Source organism: Abramis brama (genome assembly GCF_963993115.1).
Source record: "Abramis brama genome assembly, chromosome: 3".
Classification (NCBI taxonomy): Eukaryota; Metazoa; Chordata; class Actinopteri; order Cypriniformes; family Leuciscidae; genus Abramis; species Abramis brama.
In genome coordinates this window covers 48,861,253-48,885,339 of record NC_139965.1, presented here as the reverse complement: position 1 = coordinate 48,885,339, position 24,087 = coordinate 48,861,253, and the positions used below count along the sequence as shown (strand labels likewise).

General features: G+C 34.2%; 1 protein-coding gene across 13 annotated transcripts in view; it reads right to left on the bottom strand.

The window, feature by feature from the left end:
* LOC311079646 (receptor-type tyrosine-protein phosphatase delta) overlaps positions 1–24,087 on the bottom strand; it is a 687,052-nt gene that overhangs the window by 33,753 nt on the left and 629,212 nt on the right. For 7 of the 13 annotated variants that reach the window (XM_084109251.1, XM_084109253.1, XM_084109254.1 and 4 more), the window contains 7 exons: positions 19,556–19,582; positions 18,200–18,317; positions 16,113–16,700; positions 15,706–15,806; positions 15,177–15,433; positions 6,335–6,428; positions 3,947–4,156 (listed from right to left, as the gene is read on the bottom strand). In XM_084109251.1, the coding sequence (XP_083965377.1) occupies positions 3,947–4,156; positions 6,335–6,428; positions 15,177–15,433; positions 15,706–15,806; positions 16,113–16,700; positions 18,200–18,317; positions 19,556–19,582 (1,395 nt within the window). The remainder of the gene's footprint in view (positions 1–3,946; positions 4,157–6,334; positions 6,429–15,176; positions 15,434–15,705; positions 15,807–16,112; positions 16,701–18,199; positions 18,318–19,555; positions 19,583–24,087) is intronic. The other 6 variants (XM_084109252.1, XM_084109255.1, XM_084109258.1 and 3 more) reach the window with 2 other exon arrangements.

The following is a 24,087-nucleotide window of genomic DNA, read 5'->3' as shown; positions in this document are numbered from 1 at the left end:
TTTACATATATATTTACATATATACAATGCCTCTTCCAATATATAATTTCATATAATGTGGGATATATTTCAATATACATAACAATATATTAAATAGTCTAATAATATGTATTTATTCAATATATGAAAACGGCAATAATTGCAGTATTGTCCCATATATTGCAATATATAACTTACATATATAATATATTATTATATAATATATCATATGATATATTACTGTCAATTTCACAATATATGGAGACACATGAAATATATTGTCACGTAATATATTGAGAAATATATTTTTGTTGCGTAAGGGCAATACAAATTGTTTCAATTCAACTTCACTAGCCGCGTTTCCATTACCCTTCAAATTGCGCAAACTGAAATTGTGAATTGAAAATACGGCCAATGGAAACACGTCAATTTCGCAAAAACTCCCATTTATCGCAAAAAAGTTTTTACACTCGCATGAGGTGGTTTTTCAGGCAATTCGAAAAAGAAATATTTTGCAAAACTGCAATGGAAACAGTTTTTTCGCATTTACAGTCACCTGACGTAGATGACACAGTATGTTTGGACAGAATACGAGACAGAGTTCTTTATTAAATTCATATAAGACAAAAAGAATTAAAGGAATTATGGATCCTAAACCTCAAATAAATGCCACAATCAAGACCTCGAAGCAGATATGAGGGAGAAACACCCAGAAACACCTCATATGTGCCGCTCACAAGTATAATAAGGGTCATTCCTTACCATTAATGCTTGGAAAACACGCATACATCTCCTTCGATTAATAATAATGGCTAGTGCAGTGGCTGGGATATAGTACGTAAAAACCTACCAACGTCCATTGCCATGGTTTTTGGAATGATTTTACTTATCGCGAGAGGAAAAAAATGAAGTTTTAGTCACATAACATCGGTTTAATGGAAACGCCGAAAAATATTTTTTTGTCGACATTTAGAAAATAATCGCAAAAGTTTTGCGCAAATCTGTAATGGAAACGCACCTACAGTAATAAACAGGAAAATAACAGAATAAATTATGCAAACCATCAAATATGTGGCACATTAAGCTGTAAAGCAGCTTTGAAAAGACAATACAAGCTAACGGAACAATCTCAGAAGAACTATGGCTAAAGTTTTGGCAAGGTTCTCTCAAAGTTATGAACAAACATTCTTCTTAACAGAACATTTTTTTCAATGTTACTTTTTGTTTCAGAACATTCAGAGAACTGAACATAATTTTTTTTTTAGAGATTTAGAGAACATTCAAGTCAAGTCAAGTCAATTATATTTGTATAGCGCTTTTCACAATACAGATTGTATCAAAGCAGCTTCACAGTATTAAATTAAAATAATACAACAAGGTTTGTTTCTAGTGGAATTTATTGATTGATAAAATTAAATTCATAAATAACCTTTTCATAACTTAAAGTGATAGTTTAATTAGGTAAAATTTGCTGTTAATTTAATCACCCTCAGGCCATCCAAGATCTCAAAGTGATGGCACCCATTGACTTCCATTATTTGAATCACAGATGACCACTGTTTCAGCTAAAAACCTTCTTTACTGTTCTACTGAAGAAAAAAAGTCAACTTACATCTTAGATGGCTGAGGATGAGTAAATTAACAGCAAATTTTCATTTTTGGGTGAACTATCCCTTTAATGGGAATGTTAGCAAAACTTTCTTGGAACATTTTTGTTAGCTTGGAAAGTGGCATTATTCAGCTCAATTCAATAACTGTAAAATTCAGAAGCAGAAATTTGAAGCTTGTAGTTTTGTTAAAGCACTTACATGAATTATTCAGCAGAACAAAAGAGTTTGTTATTTGATCTGTAAAGTGCCTAAATCATTCCTTTAAGGAGAAACTGCTTTTCTATGTGAATGAATGAATTATTTTCACATTATTCTCACATAAACCGTACATATAATTGTAAGTACGTATGGATGTGCTGGTATGTTTCTTTAAAGCAGGTTCCTTGCAATCAATGACAACATATTATTAATCAAGTACAGTCAAACAGCCTGGATGTGCTGGAAACAATTAACGGAAACAATTAAACGGAACTATATAAATACGATTATATAAAAACACTGTCAGAGGTCTCAAATCCTGTTATGACTCTGATTAATGCAAAATTCATTGCATTGCAGTGTGTGTTGCGATGTGTTCAGTGATGTGAGTTACGAACTACATTCAGTGATTAGCATCTAATTTACTCTCAAATCATCAGCACAAGCAGATAAACAGAGACATTAGACACAACACACTCACACACACACACAAACCTTTCTCAGGCATTATATTCAGAAATATTATGAGACATATACTGCCAAACAGTTCATAAGTTTAAAATGATTAAGTTTTTTTTATGTTTTTGAAATAATTCTCTTCTGCTCACCAAGGCGACATTTACTTGATCAAATATACAGTAAAAACAGTAATATTGTGAAATATTATTGAAATTTAAAGTAACTGTTTTCCATGTTAATACTGTATATTGTAAAATGTAAATTTATTACTGTGATGCAAAGTTGAATTTTTAGCATCAGTCTTCAGTGTCACAAGATCTTTCAGAAATCATTCTGATTTGCTGCTCAAGGAACATTTCTTATTATCATCAATGTTAATAACAGTTGTGCTAATTAATATTTTTGTGGAAACCGTGATAATTGTCAGGATTCTTTGATGAGTATAAACAGGATTTTTGTAACAATATAAAATGTCTTTACTGTCACTTTTGATCAATTCAAAGCATCCTTGCTGAATAAAAGTGTTCATTTCTTTTTAATTTCTTTCATTGTTTCTAGTTGTCCATAACTGCTTTATCCAATTTATACATGAGACTGACAAAGAAAACACAGAGCAGGACGTGTCGCATGAACAGCGATATGAGGTTTGGTCACTGCATCTAGCTCTACTGTCTGAGTTTTTGTCTTCTCAGTGCACAGTGAATGCAGTCTCACTGCTTTCACAGAGCTAATCATTCCTCAGTCTGTCTGTCTGTATGTGTGTGTGTCTGTCTCTCTGCAGTGCAGCTGATAAGACTCTGCTGCTATTAAAGAGAAGGCGTTTATCTCACAGTCCTGCCGCTGACAGCTCTTCAGGGCTTTCCCTGTGAGATACAGACAGACAGCTCTTATTCCCAGCAGGCTGTGTGCTGATAGAGTTCAGCCTGGTGTTCTCGCTCTGACCGCATCATGTGACTCTGACACCAATGTCAGTGATCGTTTGGACAAAAGACAAAGGAGATTTGGCCCCAGGCATAAAACTATTTTATTCATCAGTATTTTTGATAAATATTTATACATCCTTATTTAGTTGAGAATAAAAATGTGAACGATAATAAGCCTGGTGTTCAGAGAATATATCTAGAATTAAGCTTAAGCATAAATACAATTCAGTTTAGTGTGGTTTATGCTTAGAAAAATTAGATGTCTTCACAGTTTTATAACTGCATCTTGTTCTAAGGATATTATCATACTGATAACACTTTACAATAAGGTTCCACCAGTTAAAATGAGTTAATTCATTAACTAACATTAATGAACAAAAAATTTGTTACAGTATGTGCCTCTGTTAACGTTAATAAAATACAACTGTTCATTGTTCATGTTAGTTGAGGTTCATTAAATAATATTAACAGATGCAACTTTTGATTTTAATAATGTATTAGCAAATATTGAAATTAACATGAACTAAGATTAATAAATACTTTAGAACTATTTTTATTGTAAGTTCACTTAAACCAATATAGTTATCTAATGTTAACAAATGAAACCTTGAAGAATATCATAAAATGAAGAATATAACTGCATACTTATAAGTTTATTTTCTCAATATATTCTCCTTTACAAAGTCATTTTCCCTAACTTGCAAAATTGTAAATTATTATTATTTTTTATTTCTTTTTTTACCATAAGAGCAATAGAAAGTGGAGGATGAGACTCACGTTGTCTGAGATCTCCAGCACAGCCAGCACGAAGAACACATACTCCTGTCCATTCAGCAGCTGTTTGTTCTCGAAGTCTCCGTAAGCCTTGGCATCACCCAGCGTGAACTCTGTCGGCAACTCGTGGAAATATGCGGCGATGTACGGCTTCAGCTCCAGCTGCCTTCGGAACCGAAGAGCGAGACTCGTTCGGTTGATTTCTCGCAACAACTATATAAAAAAAAAAAAAAGAGACAAATGCTTGATCAGTTCTGCACACACTCACAAACACATTTTAATCCGTGCTGAATTTACTCTGATTGTGAACAGACCAGTGTTATTTTAGTATTATTTATATACAATTATATATTTATATTAATTATATAATTATATTTTTATATGTTCAGTTAGTTTTAATTTTAGTTTCAGTTTTAGCAATTTTTGAATGTGCTTTTGTCAGTTTTATTAGTTTTTGTGTGAACACTTTACATGAAAACTTTGTGTAACACATTATAAAGGTATAGGTTTAGGGCAGGTTTATGGATAGAGTATACAGTTTAAACAGTATAAAAAGCATTATGTCTATGCAATATCCCCATAAAACATGAAAACCCAACACGTGTGTGCGTGCATGTACAGTACAGGCCAAAAGTTTGGAAACATTACTATTTTTAATGTTTTTGAAAGTTTCTTCTGCTCATCAAGCCTGCATTTATTTGATCAAAAATATAGAAAAAAAATGTAATATTGTGATATATTGGTTTTCAATTTATTATACTTTAAATTATCATTTATTTCTGTGATGCAAAGCTGAATTTTCAGCATCATTACTCCAGTCTTCAGTGTCACATGTGACATCCAGTCAATCACATGATCCTTTAGAAATCATTCTAATATTCTGATTTATTATGAGTGTTGGAAACAGTTCTGCTGCCTAATATATTTGATGAATAAAAGGTTAAAAAGAACTGCATTTATTCAAAATAAAAAAATATTTTTTTATAATATAAATCTTCTTTACTATCACTTTTTATCAATTTAACACATCCTTGCTGAATAAAATTATTGATTTATTTCAAAAAAGAAAGAAAAAAAATTACTGACCCCAAATTACTGACCAGTAGTGTATATTGTTGTTACAAAAGATTTCTATTTTTAAAACATTTGCTTCTTTATTTTTATTTTTTTTACTTTTTATTCATCAAAGTATCCTACAAAAGTATCACAGGTTATGAAAAAATATTAAGCAGCAGAACTGTTTCCAACTTTGATAATGAATCATCATATTAGTCATAATGATTTCTAAAGGATCATGTGATAGACTGGAGTAATGATCCTGAAAATTCAGCTTTGCATCACAGAAATAAATGATAATTTAAAGTATAATAAATTGAAAACAAATTATTTTAAATTGTAATAATATATCACAATATTACATTTTTTTTCTGTATTTTTGATCAAATAAATGCAGGCTTGATGAGCAGAAGAAACTTCTTTCAAAAACATTAAAAATAGCAATGTTTCCAAACTTTTGGCCTGTACTGTATGTGTAGTTATCCGCAGGCATAACATGTGAGATGGAGGGCCGCTTTGATAAAGCTTTCTATCAATCCTGTTCAAGCTGTCAAAACTGCTTCAGTTCTGCCCTTGAGCCACTTTGAACAGGCGACTTCAAATATTGACAGTAAAATAAATTGAGTGTGTGCGTGTGTACACTAGAGAGAATTGGAGGGACTTTATATATTTGTATATATATATATATATATATATATATATATATATATATATATATATATATATATATATATATACACACACACACAACAAAAAATCCCTGTCATTGTTTTGTTTGATGATGGTGGTTGCAATGCTGACGGTGTGTTTTCTTTATTAACAGAACTATCAGCTTCATCATCGCAACCAGAACTGCCTCAGGCCAGCTGGTGGGGGGTGAAGGGCAGTTCCAGGTGTCAGCAAATCAGAAAGGAGATCCCTGCATGGCGCCGTCCCTTTCCGAGCTGCAGCTTAGCGTACGTGCCGTGGTTGGCAGTTCGAGCACAATTCTGAGGAAAACACTCGCCGTCTTACGCCTCGCCACATAAAAGCCTTTTAAATATTTACTATGGCTAAAAATAATATTGTTCGGCTCTATCTCTCGCCCACTCGTCCTGCCCTTCAGAGGAGAACGTCTTTTGTTCCCGTCTCCATTAGCGGACAGGAAGAGATTTGCATATGAAGGGAGCTGGTAGAACTGCGAGGTCTTGCTGCTTTCTTTTCAAATCAACTGCTTGTAGTTGTATTGGGACTGATGTCCTTACATGGGCCGCTGCCATGATCAATAATGTTTGTAAAGTGGGCCTAATTTATCGATGCGGTGACTCCAGTGTTGATGTGTAAGGTGTCTGTTACCTCTTCCAGATTCATCTCATCCGGATTGTCCCAGAGTTTGATGAATTTTCCGGGCCGTTGTTTCTTCAGCGGTACCACCACGATGTAGTATCCCCTACAGAGAGAGCAAGAAAGAGTCTCTGAGTGTCTCAGCGGTCGAGATTCGGCCGCCAGCAAAGGCGTTAGGACATCCATCAAGATTAGCACCGATCAATCTGGACTTTCCAATCCACTTCGGATGACACTGGATTAACGACATGTTTGACGAAAGAGAGAAACCCTCAGTAAACACATCAATAATCTGCCAACTTCCCCTCACTTTAGTCTGGTTTCACTTCGAGGCTGGTGCTTCAGACACACTAATGAGGGTCTCTCTGAGAGAGATGATGGCTGCTTTACTAAAAAAAAATATGTTACTTACTCTTATCTTGTTCCAAACCAGTATGACTTTCTTCTCCCAAGAAACTCAAACAGAGATATTTTGAATAAAGCTATTTGTTTTTTTCCATGTTATTACAATAAATGTGGACTATGCATGCATATAGTATGCATATATATACTGTATATATATATATATATATATATATATATATATATATATATATATATATATATATATATATATATATATATATTTATTTATTAGTTAGTTCTCGAACCTAATTGCCTGAGAGCCTTTTTCAATCATGCAATATTCTACTTGTATCACTCAGAACCATTTTACTGTATCACTCAGCTTGTTTCTGCCAGCAAAGCCTTTGCAAAGAGGGATGTGAGGTCCTGTGCAAATTTGGTGTGCGGGGGAGTTGCTATAGGAAGTAGTATAGTTATGAATGCAACGTTCACCCACATCTGATCGACAAATAAAAAAAGTGGCTTGACCTATTTCAGATGCGGCAATCGAAATTTAAAATGGACATAGTAAAGATCTGCATATAATCTTGACGTGCATGCGCATGAATCACAGTCAAGCACACGTTCATAAGAATTGTAAGATCGACTGCATAGTATTAATAATAATAATAATAATAAAGCAATTAAATAATTAAAGGATTAAAAGCGATTTCAGGGAATAAGTAAATATGAATAGTAAAAAATAAGTTCTAGGTCTAATTGTAATTTTGAAGTAATCAATTTAAACTATTTAAAAATAATATTTTATTTTAAAATGTGCACACATTAACTCTTATTCATATGTCTAATAGCCTATGTCGAAAGTGTGCAAACGTTTCTTGTCTTGTCACATTCATTTATGATTTACATAAATCATGATCCCATATTTTCAATTCAAAACGGCACAATTTCATAAAACATTTAGTAGTTTGCATCACTAGATAGTATATTACTTTTGGTTGCTGAATATTTCTATCATAAAACAGTTGTCTAATACTTGCATCTACTTAAATCTTTCCACAAACTCTCATTGCATTGTGACAGCAAGACAGTAAGATTTGATTAGCCATCTCATTCATTTTGACATTGACGATAGCTGTTTAACAATTGATATTAGGGATGCTTTGCTTGAAGTTTTGCCACAATCTTACTTGTATTTTATCAATGGTATATATATATATATATATATATATATAAACTACATAAAATGCAGGCCAGGAGTTCAATAAAAAATAAATAAATTATATATATATAATGTTTTTATTGAACATTGATGGAGCAACATATTTTGTGTGAAAATAAATAATGAAAATAATTTCTTTGTTTGAAAATCGTATAAATGTATGAGGTGGCAAGGTGGGCCTTTTACCCCACACGGGGTACAAATACTTTAGTTAAAGTCAAATGCAAAGCAAAGTTTGTACTGTTTTCGGTTTATTTTGATACATAAAAGAATACATTTTTGTTCAATAAATATATTGTCATTAAAATATGTTCATTTTAAAATTAGTCAGAAACAATATTATTAAAAAAAGTAAAAATTCTGAAAGCATTGAATGAGATCCCATAATAATTTATTATACCTTTACAGTAGTAACAATAAATGTGATATATTATTATGTAATATGACTAATATCATATTTTTTAAAAACAATGGTTTTATTATAAAGGTGATTATCTCTAAGGTGAACACCCAACCTGATATTTGTGAAATACCATCTAAATCTTACCATGTCATGTCATGTCATGTCAACAAAGCCAGCTATTTATTATCATGTTAAATATTGTGCCTTTAGCACCAACAGCAAGGGCACCTTTTACTCCAGATACCATTCTTTTGCATATTCTTCCGTTATTGAAAACTGAAAATCATTACCAAGATATCCGTCTCAAAATATAGTAAATTTTTTTATCGATTCTCATTTGCAACATAAATCTAAAACATTTTTAAAAACAATAAATATTAGATCAAATTAGCACAGAATCAACTTTGCATTTCTGTCTGCGATCGCATCAAGGATCAGCCACATTTCTGAGCTGAACTTTTGTGGCATACAGTGGTTTAAAAGTGAATAAATAAAAATGTGCCTTTAGCCCTGTTGTACCCTACCCACCGAGCACAGCTTTATCTCGGCCAGTTTACGGGAATTTGCCGCTGGCTCCTATGCAGATAGTGGTTAAACATGACATACAATTTGCTTTGGGTATACCAGACAGCCAATGTTTGGTCTTGTCAACTCTAACTGTTGTTATACTTATTTGTTTTTCATATACTTCAAAATGAAATGAAAAATCTAATATTGTTAATATTGCATAAACAAAAAAACCTACATTTTTCGACAATATTTTAAAAATATATAAGGATAAATTTTTTTTTTAAAAGCCCTATATCTTTGGAATGCTAGGTGGGGGTGTCTTCAAACTTCTCACACATCTTCAGGACACACTGTCAATGATCCATACCAATTTTTGTGCTGATACATAAAAGTGTTAATGAAAATATATTAATAATTATAACAAATTTCTAAATGGTGGAAAGGAAATTCATCCAATCCTGAATCTCTGGTAACGACAGATTCAGCATGACTCAATGAATTCATAGACACCAGGATCTGAAAATTCTGACAAACATTTTACAAGTTATAAACAAAAATAGCCATTTTCCAGATTTCATGACCCATAGGTGGCACTGTCACCAAAACTGGCAGGTCCCCTCAGATCTTGGTGCTAATGAAGCATACAATGCTTGGTTTAAATAGATTTTGTAACTTTGTGTTACTGTAACTTTTGAACTGAGTTAAAAAAACTAAATTATGTCTGGTCAGCCCTACGCAGCTCAGTCTAGTGATCATCTGAGCCAAGTTTGGTGAGAACTTAAAAAAAATGTAAAAGAGGAGTAGCAAGAACCAAAATACAGTCAATTTCAAAATTTGTAATGGGCGAAAGTAGAAAGTAAATTTCTTCTGTAATGGGCGGAGTCTTAATGTAAGACACTGAATGCGATCAGCCTAATAATATAATTTGGTGGAAACAGGAGAGTCGAGGTGCGCATTTAATTCTGCAATGTTTTTATGTTTTTTGGATACAATCCAGGTAAGTACCTGGACATCCCTTTCAGACAGCTTCCTCTTGTGTCGACAGTTACTCCTGTTGGATGTGGTTCATTCTACGGAGTGGTATGCTGACATTACCTGGGATACCATAGTTCTCAATTTTGAACTCTGATATGTCTCCAATTATGTTGTGTGGATTGCAATATTTTATGTACCGCTGTGCTTTTGCTCTGCTAATTCAACCTTCACACTCTGCTATTACTGATGGAATGTAAAATCAGTGATGGTCGGCAATCACGTCGCACATATATAGGCGTGAAACCTCCAACACTATATTGGACAGTGTTTCAGTTTCATTGTCCAACCCCTGTATCAGCCAAAGAGAAAAACGTATCGGCTGATGCCAATAATTAAAAAAAAAAGAAGGCAAATATCAGCTGATATTTATTGGCCTTGGCAAAATTTCAGTCAACCACAATTTCAAAAAGAATGCAAAAGCACAATTAAGAAGAAAAAAAGTTTTGTTACTTATAACTTCAGAAGACATGGATTACAAGGAATGAGAAGTATATAAAAGTTTTATGACACTTTTACTGTGATTTTATGTCTTTTTTTTAGAGCTGCACATTATTATCCTTCATGGAAAGGACCAAACACACAGGAACAAAAATCATACATGTTTGTAACGGAATGAGCTACATGTAAATGATGACAGAATTGTGCATTTTGGGTGTACCCCTTTACTATTACTAGTATTACAGATGGCCTTGCTAGAATTCCCATAATCCAACACATAAATACTTGTCAACAAACATGGTCTTGAATGTGGCAGACATGTTTGCCATTAACTAATGCAGGGTTAATCCAGTGGTATAATGGAGGTTGCTTGATCATTTTTGCTTGCCTCGTTTTTTTGAATGATTATCTTTACGTGTTTTTATTTAGAGAAACCTCAATATCTCAGGGCACTCTGTAGGGCTGAGCAAATATGGGCAGAACTCTTTACTGCCCTAGTACTTCAAAAAGCCCTTTAAAAGTATATATGTGAATTAAACGTGGCACAATGGCCTTCTTCATCACAGTATGCTAATGCCTATCTAGTGCAAGGGATTTCATCAATATGCTGATTGAGGACTGTTGGGACACTCCAGGCACAGGATGGTTCTGTCGGGAGAGACAGAGTCGTTTGCACCTCAATGACACGTCTGTACCATTTGCTTCACAGGACATATGCTTTCAACTACATACTGTTTATTTACTAGTGTGTTCTAATATGTAACTATGCCATGTTTGATCTCATCTGACAGCTTATAAACTGAAATGAATGGTGGTGAACTTAATAGAGATATTGAAGTATCCTAATGTACAATCTAGGTACTATTGGTTAAACATGCATTGAGGAGAATATGTTAATGTTCTTCTCCCCCTCTTGATCACCACCCATTTGCCTCATCTTTTGGTTTCCTGTCGGTCGGTTTTGGTGTTGGTATTACACTCATGTTTAACAATGCTTTGCTCAGGGTATAAGAAGGAAAGGTAACTGTTGATCTTGGAGAAAGGCTTTACCTCTGCCACTCCCGCACACCAGTGCGTAACCTCATACTATGAGAAAAACGTTTACGGCCTCTTCTGCACAGCAGTACATTATTTGTTACAACTAAGTTTTCTATACAGTATGTTGTTCCATTCTACTGTCTGTATATCTAAACATGTAACTTAATAAATAACTTTGCCTGCTTTAAAGGCTTTGAGAATGTTTTCCTTTTATCACTGATTATGTTGAAAGCTAAAGTGTAACGGATAACTTCCGTTATCTAAATGTTCAGGTTAAATCCTACGTTTTCCTATCAGTTCTAAGAAAGACCTTTTCCTTTAAAGAATAAGAGGTTAAAGAATAAAAACAACTTAAATGGAGTCAGATTAATTATATTAGAGTCAGATAAATATTTGAATTATACACGTCATCCTTCAACTGCCTGTTCCGATTATTGGTTCAAAATAGCAGCGTAAGCTTCCAGCCTTACACTCCGTAGCTACTTAAAAGAAAAACTGATCTCTAGTGAAACAAGGTTATTATTGCTAATTAAAATAACAACAACACTAACTCATTTTATTTCACCTAGTTCCGAAGACAAGATATCTAATTTTTGTTTAACATACTAAAATAACTCAAACTATATAAACTGAAAAAAAGAAAAACTTTATAAAACTATATATAGACCAAAAAAATAATAATTATAATAAATAATTCATGAAACATCTTGTTTAATCAAGACATTAAACAAAAATCAAAATGAGAATATACAAATAAAATCTAATTCACTCTAATGGTTCAATGGAGGTTGCTTGACAATTATTATTTTGCCTATTTTTTTTAGCTATTACTTTTATTTAGGGAGTGGTAAATTAAGTTTTTTGTGCAAAAAACTGAGGTTTAAATTGAGATTAAACAACTGGAGTCACATGGATTACTTTTATGATGTCTTTACTACATTTCTGGACCTTGGAAGTTGTAGTTGCATGGGCTGTCAATGGAAGGACAGAAAGCTCTCAGATTTCATAAAAAAATATCGGAATTTGTGTTCCGATTTGTGTAACGAAAGTCAGGTTTGGAACGACATGAGGGTGAGTAATTAATGACATATTTTTCATTTTTGGGTGATCCAACCCTTTTTAAGCAGACAGTCTACTAATACTCTACTAAGAGTTAGTTGACATGTAGTTGCAAATTTACTTATAGTTAGTAGAAAGTCTAAAGTGGATTATTAAAATAAAGTGTTAGACATATTAAAAATATAAATAAAGCTAATATAAATTACAAAAACAAAGAAACAAAAATAACTACAACTTTAACTAAAATTATGAGAATATCAAAATACAATCTAATTAATGGTATATCGATAGAACAAAAAATAACACTGTAACACACATTACAAGGTACTACATGCACATATATAAATATTTTGCCCACTGCTGTTCCTTAGAAGTTTTCCAAGGCCTCCTAGTTGAGAACTACTGTTTTAGACCTAGATTATAAATTAGATAGATTATTTTGTCAATCATAAACATAATTACTGTGCAATACTGTTTATTTTTATTATTTTTATTTGTTATGCTTAAAAAACATCTGTTAATTTCTCAAAACATAAAGTAGTTTTTTCCCCCAGATTTCTACTAGCTCTAGCTCTGCAACCAGAGGAATCTCAAAATCATATATATATTTTTTTTTTTATAGCAGAATGCTGCCATATAGGAAATTTCAGGTTCATATCTGTTCCCAAACCAGAGATAATCAACCCCAAAGTCAGGAGATTTTTTTTTAAATTAATTATCTTATAAACATTATTTCCCTCATAAAAATAAATAAATATTCAATCCTAAATTGTTCTGCATGCACACTATACTTATCTAGGTACCCACTAAAACATTATACTAAAATTTTAACCCTTCCCATTATAAACTGACAGTTTAAACAGCAACAATGAGCAAAATATGTATATATGTACATTAGGGATGTGCAAAGCAGCCGGTATTTGTATCTGTATTTGTATTTGTTGAGGGGGGAAAAGTATTTGTATTTGTATTTGTATTTGTATTCGAGTAAAATTCTAAATAGGTGTAAAAATCCATTTCTTTGCGTTACACTTCTAATTTACGTTATAGTGTAAGTATTCTTTAATTATAATAATTATGGATATGCAATATTGGTTGATGTTTTTCCTTAAATCCAGCAATGAACATGTAACAACGAATGTCATTAAAAAATAATAATAACATAACAGCCATTACCTGCGTTAACGTTACTCTGTCAACAGCCTTGTCTAAATTACCGAGCTAACAGAGCTACTACTGTTGTCACGGTACCAATACCAGTGAAAATCCACGGTTCTTGGTACCAATTTCGGTACCAAAGCTTAATTTAGATTAAGTTTACATATATTAAAGTGTATCGTTTACAAAGATGGAAACTGTAGTATTAAAAACACTTTACAATAAGATTCCATTTGTTAGATAACATTAGATAAAATGACCTAACAATAAACAATAGTTAGGCCTATATAGGCTACTGTCGCAATTATTCTCCTTGGGGTTAATTTAAAAATACATTTTTTAAATCAAAAGTTAACATTATTTATGTTAACATTATTTAATGCACAATGAATGAAGTGAACAAACATGACCAATCAAGTGTTTGTATTAAATAACATTCAAAACATTAATTAATGTTGTAAAAATATATTGTTCACTCAATGTGTTGATGTTAGACAACGCATTAAGTGATGTTAATGAATGGTATCTTATTGTAGTGTTACCAAACTATACAGGAGATAAAACGTGTTTTATTTGACTTGACTGTACTTTTATTTAATCCAAAACTGCATTCATATTTCATTTTAAAATGGCTTTTTAAACCTGCTAAGAGTTATCCAGCCAAGAATAAGCCGAACTGCTTTTCTGACGGACTGATATTAATAACATAATGACGGCTTTTTATTTCATTTCTCATCTCCATAAATATAAAGCTAATGCAAGGGCTAGAAATCAATGAATTCTTTGCTGATACTTCCTCGTCATCATGGAGAGCGCAGTTCGCACTATGAGTTCGCACCGCTTTCCCCTTTCCACAAGCGCTTGCTCTCTCGTGGCGTCTGTTGTTGCTATGCAACCGCGCCGCTCATTTGAAATCTGCACGCGCAAAAAACGCGCTATGTGAACGGCCCCGTATGACAACGTGACATTAGCCTAATCCAAAATATTTCCATATGTGGCTCTTTCCTCCTTTCTTATCAACAAGTGGATTTACAGCCACCACATCAGCAGCACCGCCGGTCAGGAAACGCAGCTTTTTGAAATAAAGTTTTTCTTGTTCCCGAATACAAATATTTTAAGTATTTGTTCGAAATAAGTATTCGTAAAAAACACATTATTTGTGCCTTTCCGAATACCGTATTCGGGTTCGGCTCCACCCCTAATGTACATGTACCTTGTAATATGAACTAGAGATCAGTTTTTGTTCAATGATCTCGGACCATCCTAACTCGAGATATTGAGGTTTCCACAAACTTCTGTATAACCTACAATCTATTGTGTGCCATGACACAAAAACCTCCACTTTGGTTAAACCAAGAAAATAATATAATATAATATAATATAATATAATATAATATAATATAATATAATATAAATAAAACACCAAAAAATAGTTGATTATTTTAAAAAATGATGGAAACTAAAAATGGTCAAGCAACCAACTTTACAATTTATGGACCACTTGAGATGGACTGTCCAAACAGAATTAATAGTAAATTAGATTTCATCTCAGAGGTGAGATGAAATGATGAACTAGATAGGTCCATCTGCAAAGCCCATGGTGATTCTCTCAATAAAACCAAACACAAAGAAGAACTCTTACTCACTTGATTTTCTCTGCTGTCTGCACCGTCGGCAGCTCAACCGTGACCATGCCGTCCGAATTGGTCTTGCCAATCAGGTACGGTTTGGTGCGAAGTATGTCAGGTGCTGTCATGGTAGAGACGCGGTGCTGCAGACCTCCGGCACTGTTCCCACGGTTGGTGAGCAGGAATGAATACTGAGTCTCCGGTTGAAGGTTGGTGATGAGCTTCTGCGTCAGCTTCCCATCCACCTCCACACTTTGACCGTTATCATACAAGATCTGGAAGGAACCACGTTACGCCAAAGCATTAATGTGATAGAGCATTTTAATGGATGCAAAGGCTGCAAGGTAGGCAAGATTATGAAAATACCATGTACATCATTCAGAAAACAAGCTGTGTACTACAGTGCCTTTAGCATACTTTAAAAAAGAGTGCTTGCTTATTATGGAAATAATATAGAATAAAAAAAATAAAGTGAAAAAAATTCAACCCGCTTTGTATTGTTATCCAGACTGCATTTGCAGGTTAAATGTTTCTCATAGTCTCTTACCGTAAACGGCTGTGCAGGGTTGTAGTTCTCGGGAATCTCCCACGTCAGCAGCACCGAGGTCTTCATGGCAGCTCTCACGTGGAAATTTTTTGCAAACACTGCTAAAAGAAATTTGGGGCAGATGAATTAGACAGAGCTGGAGCGGTTCTCTTACCACCTTTTAGGAAGGCAGCTAGTCATCAACAGCCTTACCTGCGAAGCATTTCACCTGCTACCTCATGAGGACTAGGCCAGAACTAGAACCTTACCTTGCGGCTTACCATTGACTCTCCATAGGATGCTATTTGACATGAGCTAGTTATGCTAGGGGTATTTTTTTATTCGATTTGGTCCTGAGAACCACACTCTTTCTCAAAGGTTGAAGAAGGAGGCAAACGTGGGCCGAGAGGGTGTTTTGAGCCCCCTACCTTGGTTGACGGGTTGCGTTCTGAACTGGACGCTAGGACTGTAAGGACCAGGGCCCTTACTGGTGAAGGCACACATTTTAATATCGTAAGTCGTGTCTGCTTTAAGGCCGTCCAGCATGACGGTGGACTCAGGTGCTGTGATGAACAGTTCTGAGGGACTGCGAGGGCTGTTGATGTCTTTGTATTGAAGGGCATATTTGATAATGGCTCCGTTGCGCTCGGATAATGCCACCAGCTGCCAGCTGACCTGCATGGTGGTTGTTGTGCTACTTTCGGCTATGATGCCTTGTGGGTAACCGGACGGCGTGTCCTCGGGTGTTGTGATCTCCTTCACCGTCTCCTCTCCGAATCCCACCTTATTGCGGGCCGAGAGGCGGAACGTGTAGGATGCCCCCTTGTGGATCTCTTTGGTGGTGTAGTGGTTTTCGCGCTCCGAGAACTCAATCACCGTTAGCGGCTCCACGTCCTTACGGCCGAATCGGAGGCGGTAGCCTTGCAGTGGGCCATAGGTGTTGGGCGGCGGGTGCCACTGCAGGAGCGCTGTGCCCATGTTTGTTGGACTCACCATGAGACGAGGCTTTTCCGGAACTGATGATGGACAGATGACAAACCAGGGTTATTATACTTTACTAAAACTATGACTGAAACTATTAACAAAAATTATGTTAATTAATAAAAACACAAAAAAGAAATACAAATAATAATAAATTAAATTATATATGTATATACTGTATGCATGTATGTATGTATATTAGTTGAAAAACTAAACAAGAATTAGAAATGTTGCCTTGGCAATAAACTGAAACTTAATAGCAGTATTAAAAAAAAAAATACTAACAAATAAAATCACTTAATTATTTTTTTTTCTTTCTGCTCCAACGGCAAAATTAGTCTGTGTATGTGACTTTGAGATGCGTTTCCTGTCAAACATCATTTATCCTTATTTTCTTAATTTTGTTTAAAAAAAATAATAATCTGGATTTCTTGATCTTTATATGATTTTTTTTTTCATTTGTATATATTCGTTTTTATACCATTTATTTTGTTCTGCAGATGAAAAAAATGAACTATTCTGTTAATTCAGAATAGCAGAGATATCTCCAGTTTTAAAAATAATATTATCAAGTAGGCTAGGCTATTTTATTTTGGTTTGCAGTCAAAAAAAATGGTAAAAGTAGCCAAACTTTACCCATTTCTGAATATTAATTTAAATGTTGCACATAATAATTAGGCCTAATCAAAAAGCACAAACATGATCATTGTAATTGAAACTAAAATACAATTTTGTTATATTGCAAACGGATGAAGAAATTGTGTTGCTTTGAATTTCTCGTGCACACGTTCGGAGTTTACAATGTTGGCAGCTCCGTTACAGCATATTAGGAGCGTTATACTTTGCTTTAGATTAAAAAAGAAAAAGAAACATTGGACCTTTTGAAAAACAAAGAGGCAAGACACCTTGACATCAAAATGCATTCACCATTCTTACAATCACCAAATTGGGTTCTGTTCTGTTCAGTTGTATTCACCAGTTCTCCTCACGAAAGGAAATTCGTTTCAAACACAGGTGTGATAAGAACAGTGTGGAAATTATTAGCAACACTAACATAACAGCAAAGCTAATGTTTTATGTTCGTTTAAGCTCAAACTAAATAAAGTAAAATCTTTAACGTTTCAATCATTAAATTAAACTAACTGAATTGCAGGCTACCATTAGATAAAGTGCAGCCAAACTCAACATGACTTGTGTTAACGGTGTATGTTGGAGCGAGCCTTGGGTAGACGATATAATCGGATATCGCGATATTTTTTAAGGCGATTATCGATAAAATATTTTTTACATATCGCCCAGCCCTAGTACGCAGTATTCTTTTCTTTTGAAAAAGTCTATTTTCCTGACAGATTTTTCCATTATTTCCTTAACTCCTGCGAGCATTTCAAAGTCAGAGCTGTAGGTGACTGGAATTACAATCGCCTTCATCACAGCGAGGGCAATTATAGGCATTCACTAGTAATGGCTGCAGGGAGAGACCTGCTGAATACTACAGAGTCCACAGGAACAGGGGCGTAAACTGCTCTAAACCTACCGGCTCCAGTGGTGGTGACCAGCTTGGGTTTGCTGCGCGCTCCGTCACCCTTGGTGGTGTAAGCGGCAACGGTGACTGAGTACGTGGTCTCAGCGAGCAAGTCAAAGAGGACTAATTCCTGGAAAAACACAAGGACATTTTTAACACTGACTGCAAAAAAAAAAAAAAAAAAGCTTTTAAATCACACAGAAAAATCAGTAATACAATAATAAAAAATAAAAACAAATTTTTACCCTTGTTCTAATGTTCATGAATCTGGATTGTTCTAAATAAACATATGCATGTCTGTAGGTAGTAATTGGCATAATACATTCAATAAATAAACATGTAGGGCAGTGGTTCTCTATCTTTCTGACTCCAAGGCCCCACATTGACAAGGATAATATTTGAAGGCCCCCCCAAGATATTTCGGGTACTTCTATAAAGAAATACCTGCTCATTTTCTCATTTTTCTCTCTCTCTCAAATAGCGACTTCTCAGCAATTTTTACCAGATACAATATTTTAGAATTTGACAATAAATAGAAAAATATATATTTGTTATGGAAATATCTATGATTTATTTATTATATATATATATATATATATATATATATATATATATATATATATATATAGAGAGAGAGAGAGAGAGAGAGAGAGAGAGAGAGAGAGAGAGATGTGATTCCTCACATATCCAGGTTTTCCAAGACTGTGGTAACCCTGGTTCTTAAATAGAAATGACAGGGGTTGAGGGAATTAATTAAAATTAGACAATATGACAGCGGGTTATATCTTGAGTTTTAGCAGTTTTAGCTTATTTTATAGTATATTTGGTCTTAATTTAAATAATTTTAAGCTGTCCCCTATTGGGCCCCGACCCCTTGGTTGAGAACCACTAATGCAAAGCCTTTCATCCATCCATGTAAAGGCCATTCATCACTCATTTCATAGATCCAACTATAATGCACATTATTTTGTTTAAATAAAGTATTACTGAGTATTCACTATTCAATTTCTTATGATAATATTCATTCATATTCAATGCATAAACATTTTCAATTAACACACTGCATGTTTCAGTGACTTTGCATTTGTTTGCTGGTGTACAGTATGTGTGATTTCTGTCCTTTTAATTAACTGCAAATTAATTGATAAATCATGATTTCTATGTGATAACATATCCAGGTATACAAGTGTCATTATTCATATAAAATGCATTTTGAATGAATGAGATCCAATGTTGTCTTCAGATAGTTATGGTTAAGTAACATTAAACATCTAGCAAATGAGGTGTATGTTTGCAAATCATGCATGGAATACAGAAATACAGTGAATGTGAAGAACTGAATGCAGCTGTTTTCTCAAATGTACTCACATGTTCAGCTGAATCATCATATTCCCACTGATGCCCAGACCAGAAGGAGGAACAAACAAACAGACAAACAAAAAAAGAGGTTAAATTACACATGAAGATACAAGAGCGTTTGATGAACATGAGGAGTGTCTCTTATGTTTCTGTGAGTGAGCAGATGTTAGAATGATGAATGATTCATAATTCTGGAGGATTCAAACAGAGTGTCCGTGTCTCTACATTGCACTTTAAGGTCAGGATGTTACTGTATGTGTCGTGTGAAATCAGATGGGCCAATCTCATTGTCTAACATTAAATCACATATAATCAAACAGATAGCAGGTCTATGCTGTGTATGCAAATCATGGTTGATTATGGCACATCATCATTCACCTCACATGGGAAAATTAATGTCTAGGGAAAGTCTTCATGTCAATCTTGAAGATATGAAAAGAAGGCTACATAAAATTGTGCATGTCATAAGAATACACTGCCTACTTTCTTACAGTTATTAGGGTCATTCAGTGAAAATATACCCCTCATCTACTAAAAGTATTTGCAACTAATGACTTTAATAATGAATAGCTGAATACAGGGGTTAAAGCAAAAAAAAATCTTTTGACAGAACATTTTTCCTCGGCCAAACCCCATTCCACAGCCTGTCACACACCCAGTTTAAGAGCAGTTTTTTCTTCTTCTTGTAATTAGGAGTATAGTGAGTACATGCTTTACCTTCACAAATGAAATACTCAAAGAACATTTGCATTTAAAGAAAGGCCATTTTGAACTGTGTTTCTATTATTTACACACTTTATGAAATTTCAATGTTTTCAATCTAATGCTTTTACAAGACTTTGTGACGTAGTCATACAGATAATTAACCATTTGCATAACTTTAACACAAGTTTTTATTTCTCAAATAATAAAAGCCAACAGAGCTTTTGCCGCAAAGTGAGCTAATATCACAAACTATACATAATATAATATCTGTTTTTAACCTAGCCATTATAAATAAATAATATAATGTTATTTTTTTATTTTATCTATGTTGACTATATGAAAAGTGAACAGCATGAGCTACCCTGGAAATCCAGAGTTCTCGCGAGAGCACAAGTTGAATTTGCTCAGTGAGTTTACTCTGGCATCGAGTAATGATGCTCATTAAATATGCCCTTGTATTCAAGCTGCACCAATCACATCGGGTTATCTGATATAGGCGAGCCAGAGGCAAGCTAAACAGATGACGACAGCGCTGTGACGTCGAAGTCATTTGTAAACATTGCAAGATGGCTATGGATGAACACCAGTTGTTTGAAACTGCTTTGGCCGCTACAATGAACGAGTTAGACTTGGGTTTTTATCTAAAAGAGGAACAGAAGACGCCGCTCGAATCGTTCCTTTGCAAGAAGGGCGTTTTTGCTGTTTTGCCGACCGGATACGGCAAGAGTCTAATCTACCAGTTAGCTCCGCTGGTAGCTAAGTGTATGGGGTTTATTTTTGTGATTGGTCGTAGTGTTATCCAACTGCGTGCAGTGAGATTTTCAAATGCATGCTTGGTGCCGCCCCTCGAGCTGGACGATTTTCATTAGTCGACGCCAGACCATTAATCTTTTAGATTTAGGTCTGGATTTCCAGGCTAAGCATGAGCAGGGTCGTACACAGGATTTTATAAATACCGAGGTCCTTGCTATAGTGATCCTGCTATGGGGGTTCGTTCGAGTATCTTGTTTTTGGACTAATCAGTTCATTTAATGGTTCAATTGTTCACTCATAAAGACAGTCACTTGTCGCCACCTACTGGCTTAATGAAAGTTGCGCAAACACTCCCAATGCTGATACTGGTGAAATATAACATATTCGAGGACCATATACAAATATTAATATTTATACAATACTACTATTATGGCATTATAATTAATAGGTGCTTGTGTTGTTAAATTGAGCTTATATTTTCCAATGTAATAAGCAAAGAACATTTATATATGTTAAATAGAATACATTATAATAATGTTAATCTCATGGGCACAGTATGCAATACCTGCACTGTAAAAATAATTTTGTGGTGAAGTAAATACTACAGAAAAAAAAACATTATAATTTACATGAAAAAGTTAGTTCAGGCAAGAAAAAAAAAAAAAAAAAACTAAGTACTATATTAGTACTCAATTCAAGCGTGTAGAAATGAAAGCGGAAATATCAACGTTATAAAATGAAGTAAAATTACTCAACTTTTCTGATACTGGTGTTCCCATCATGCACTGGGCCTTGAATAATTAATGAGGTTGATATTTCACTGTTTTCCAGCTGTATTTACACTGTTTTATCATTGCTTTAGTTGTTAGGATTAGTAACTTGCCATTTTGTGACATTTGGAGTTCATTTTCTACTCAAAATGACATATTCAAACACCAAAACGATCCATCAAATGTTACCGTCATTGTGTATTGTCTACCAAGTATTGAGGTCGCTGCGTTCAAATAACGCGTAACTTTTGAAATGTAGATATGGTGTCTCACACAATATCTATTGTATTAATTACTTAGATATTTCAAAGTAAAGCATATACTTTAAATGTGTGGTTTAATTCAATGTTATATTGTTTGAGTGAAATGTATTGCAAAGGAAACTTCAACTAAATAGATATTACTCAACCTTTTACTAGCCAAGTTAAAATTACTTACTTTCTTTATTTACTTACTTAAGTAGAGTTTACTTAATTCCATGTGTGAAATTTACTTAAAAAATATTTGTGCAAAAACTTGCCAAAGAAAAATTAAGTAATTTTTTTTTTCAGTGTGCTCTTCCTCTCTCATCTCCATCACATTCTCTCTTTCTTCTTCTCGCAGTCTCCTAATCTTTACCTGTATATCTTATCTTCCCAAAGCTGAGCTTTGATTGATACAGTCTTTGCAAACTGATTGTTTCTGGTACTCGTTTAATACTTTTATCATAACAGTTGTTTGGTTTAGCTACTTACATCTCGAAGGCCAGACTCGCACTATATGACCGTTAACTGAAAGCATCGTGAAGCGTCGCGCTGGAATTCACGCTCGGCTCGCACCTTCTGTGAACATAAAGCCCTAAAGCCTACTTTGATTCGATTTTTTTCACCTTGCCTGGTAAAACAAGCAAGCGTTGCGATGGCGTCGCTCTCTATTTGGGCGCACTTTTCGCGCATCTACATTTAAAATAACAAACGTGAGAGCGCAAACATGTGAACGGCCCCAAAAGCAGCTCAGATGAAGTCGGTTATCGTGGCGATATGCAATATCATTGCAGCACCAAAGTAGAGTTAACATTAGGCAATTATTTCACAAACTTCATTATATGCACTTCGAAAAATTACAGAGGTCCTGATCTCGGGGACCTCAATGGTGGGTACGGCCCAGGGCATGAGTAAGATAGGATCATTAGATGCGCAATATATCGGGAGACATATGGAGTGGGTCAGACATGATTTTGACCACTTCATTAAGTTTTGTTTAGTTTAAAGACTTTCTTTATAAATGAGAAGCAAATATAGCAGACAATATAATCAGGACATGAATCTGTATAAAATGTGCATTTCTCTCTATAGGCGCGTTCACTACATTTAGACATTTTTGTGTAATTATTTATTGTAGAATACTTTCCAAACCATTACATATAGTATTATAAATGTTACATATAGTATTATAAATTCAGACTTTCATGATATAAAAAAATAAACATATTAGAATAACTTTTAAAATGGAGTGAACACGGAGCAGTTTTTCCGTGAGTGGGAATGGAAAAGAGTGGATCCGGAGCGGAGTGACAAAACGCTTAGAGTGGAGAGGGGAACATGCTTTTGCTCCACTCCAGGCTTTGATCACATCCCCCTCAGCAGGGTGAGTACGCCTCATCTTTCCTTAATTTAAGACCTATTCAAACTGAAATTAAGACATTTATGGTAACACTTTACAAAAAGGTTCATTAGTTAACTACATTAGTTAACATTAACTAATAATGAACTGCACTTATACAGCATTTGTTCATCTTTGTTAATGTTAATTTCAACATTTACTAATACTTTATTAAAATCTTGTTAACATTAGGTAATGCACTGTGAACTAACATGAACAAACAATGAACAGCTTTATTTTGATTAACTAACATTAACAAAGATTAACAAAAACAGTAGTAAATGTATTGCTCATTGTTAGTTAATGTTAGTTAATACATTTACTAATGTTTAATAAAGGAACCTTATTGTAAAGTGTTACCACATTTATTACACTATTTGAGAAATGTAAGCATATTTACGGCCTTAAAATTATGAAAAGTGAATTTTAGACATAAGAACAGGCGGGAACCCTGTAATTAACGGAAATCCGTCGTAGCGACAGAGAACTTTTATCCCTGTGAATAGCACATTATCCAAGTATTCATCAATTTTATTTTAGCTGTCTTTTTTCTCCATGTTTTTTTTTTTTTTTTTGGTCCCCAGCAGAGTTATCTGGATACTCAATATTGATTGGGTGGATGCAGTTTTTGAACAGTTTATTTTACAGGTAAGTTAATTGTCTTTCTACAAG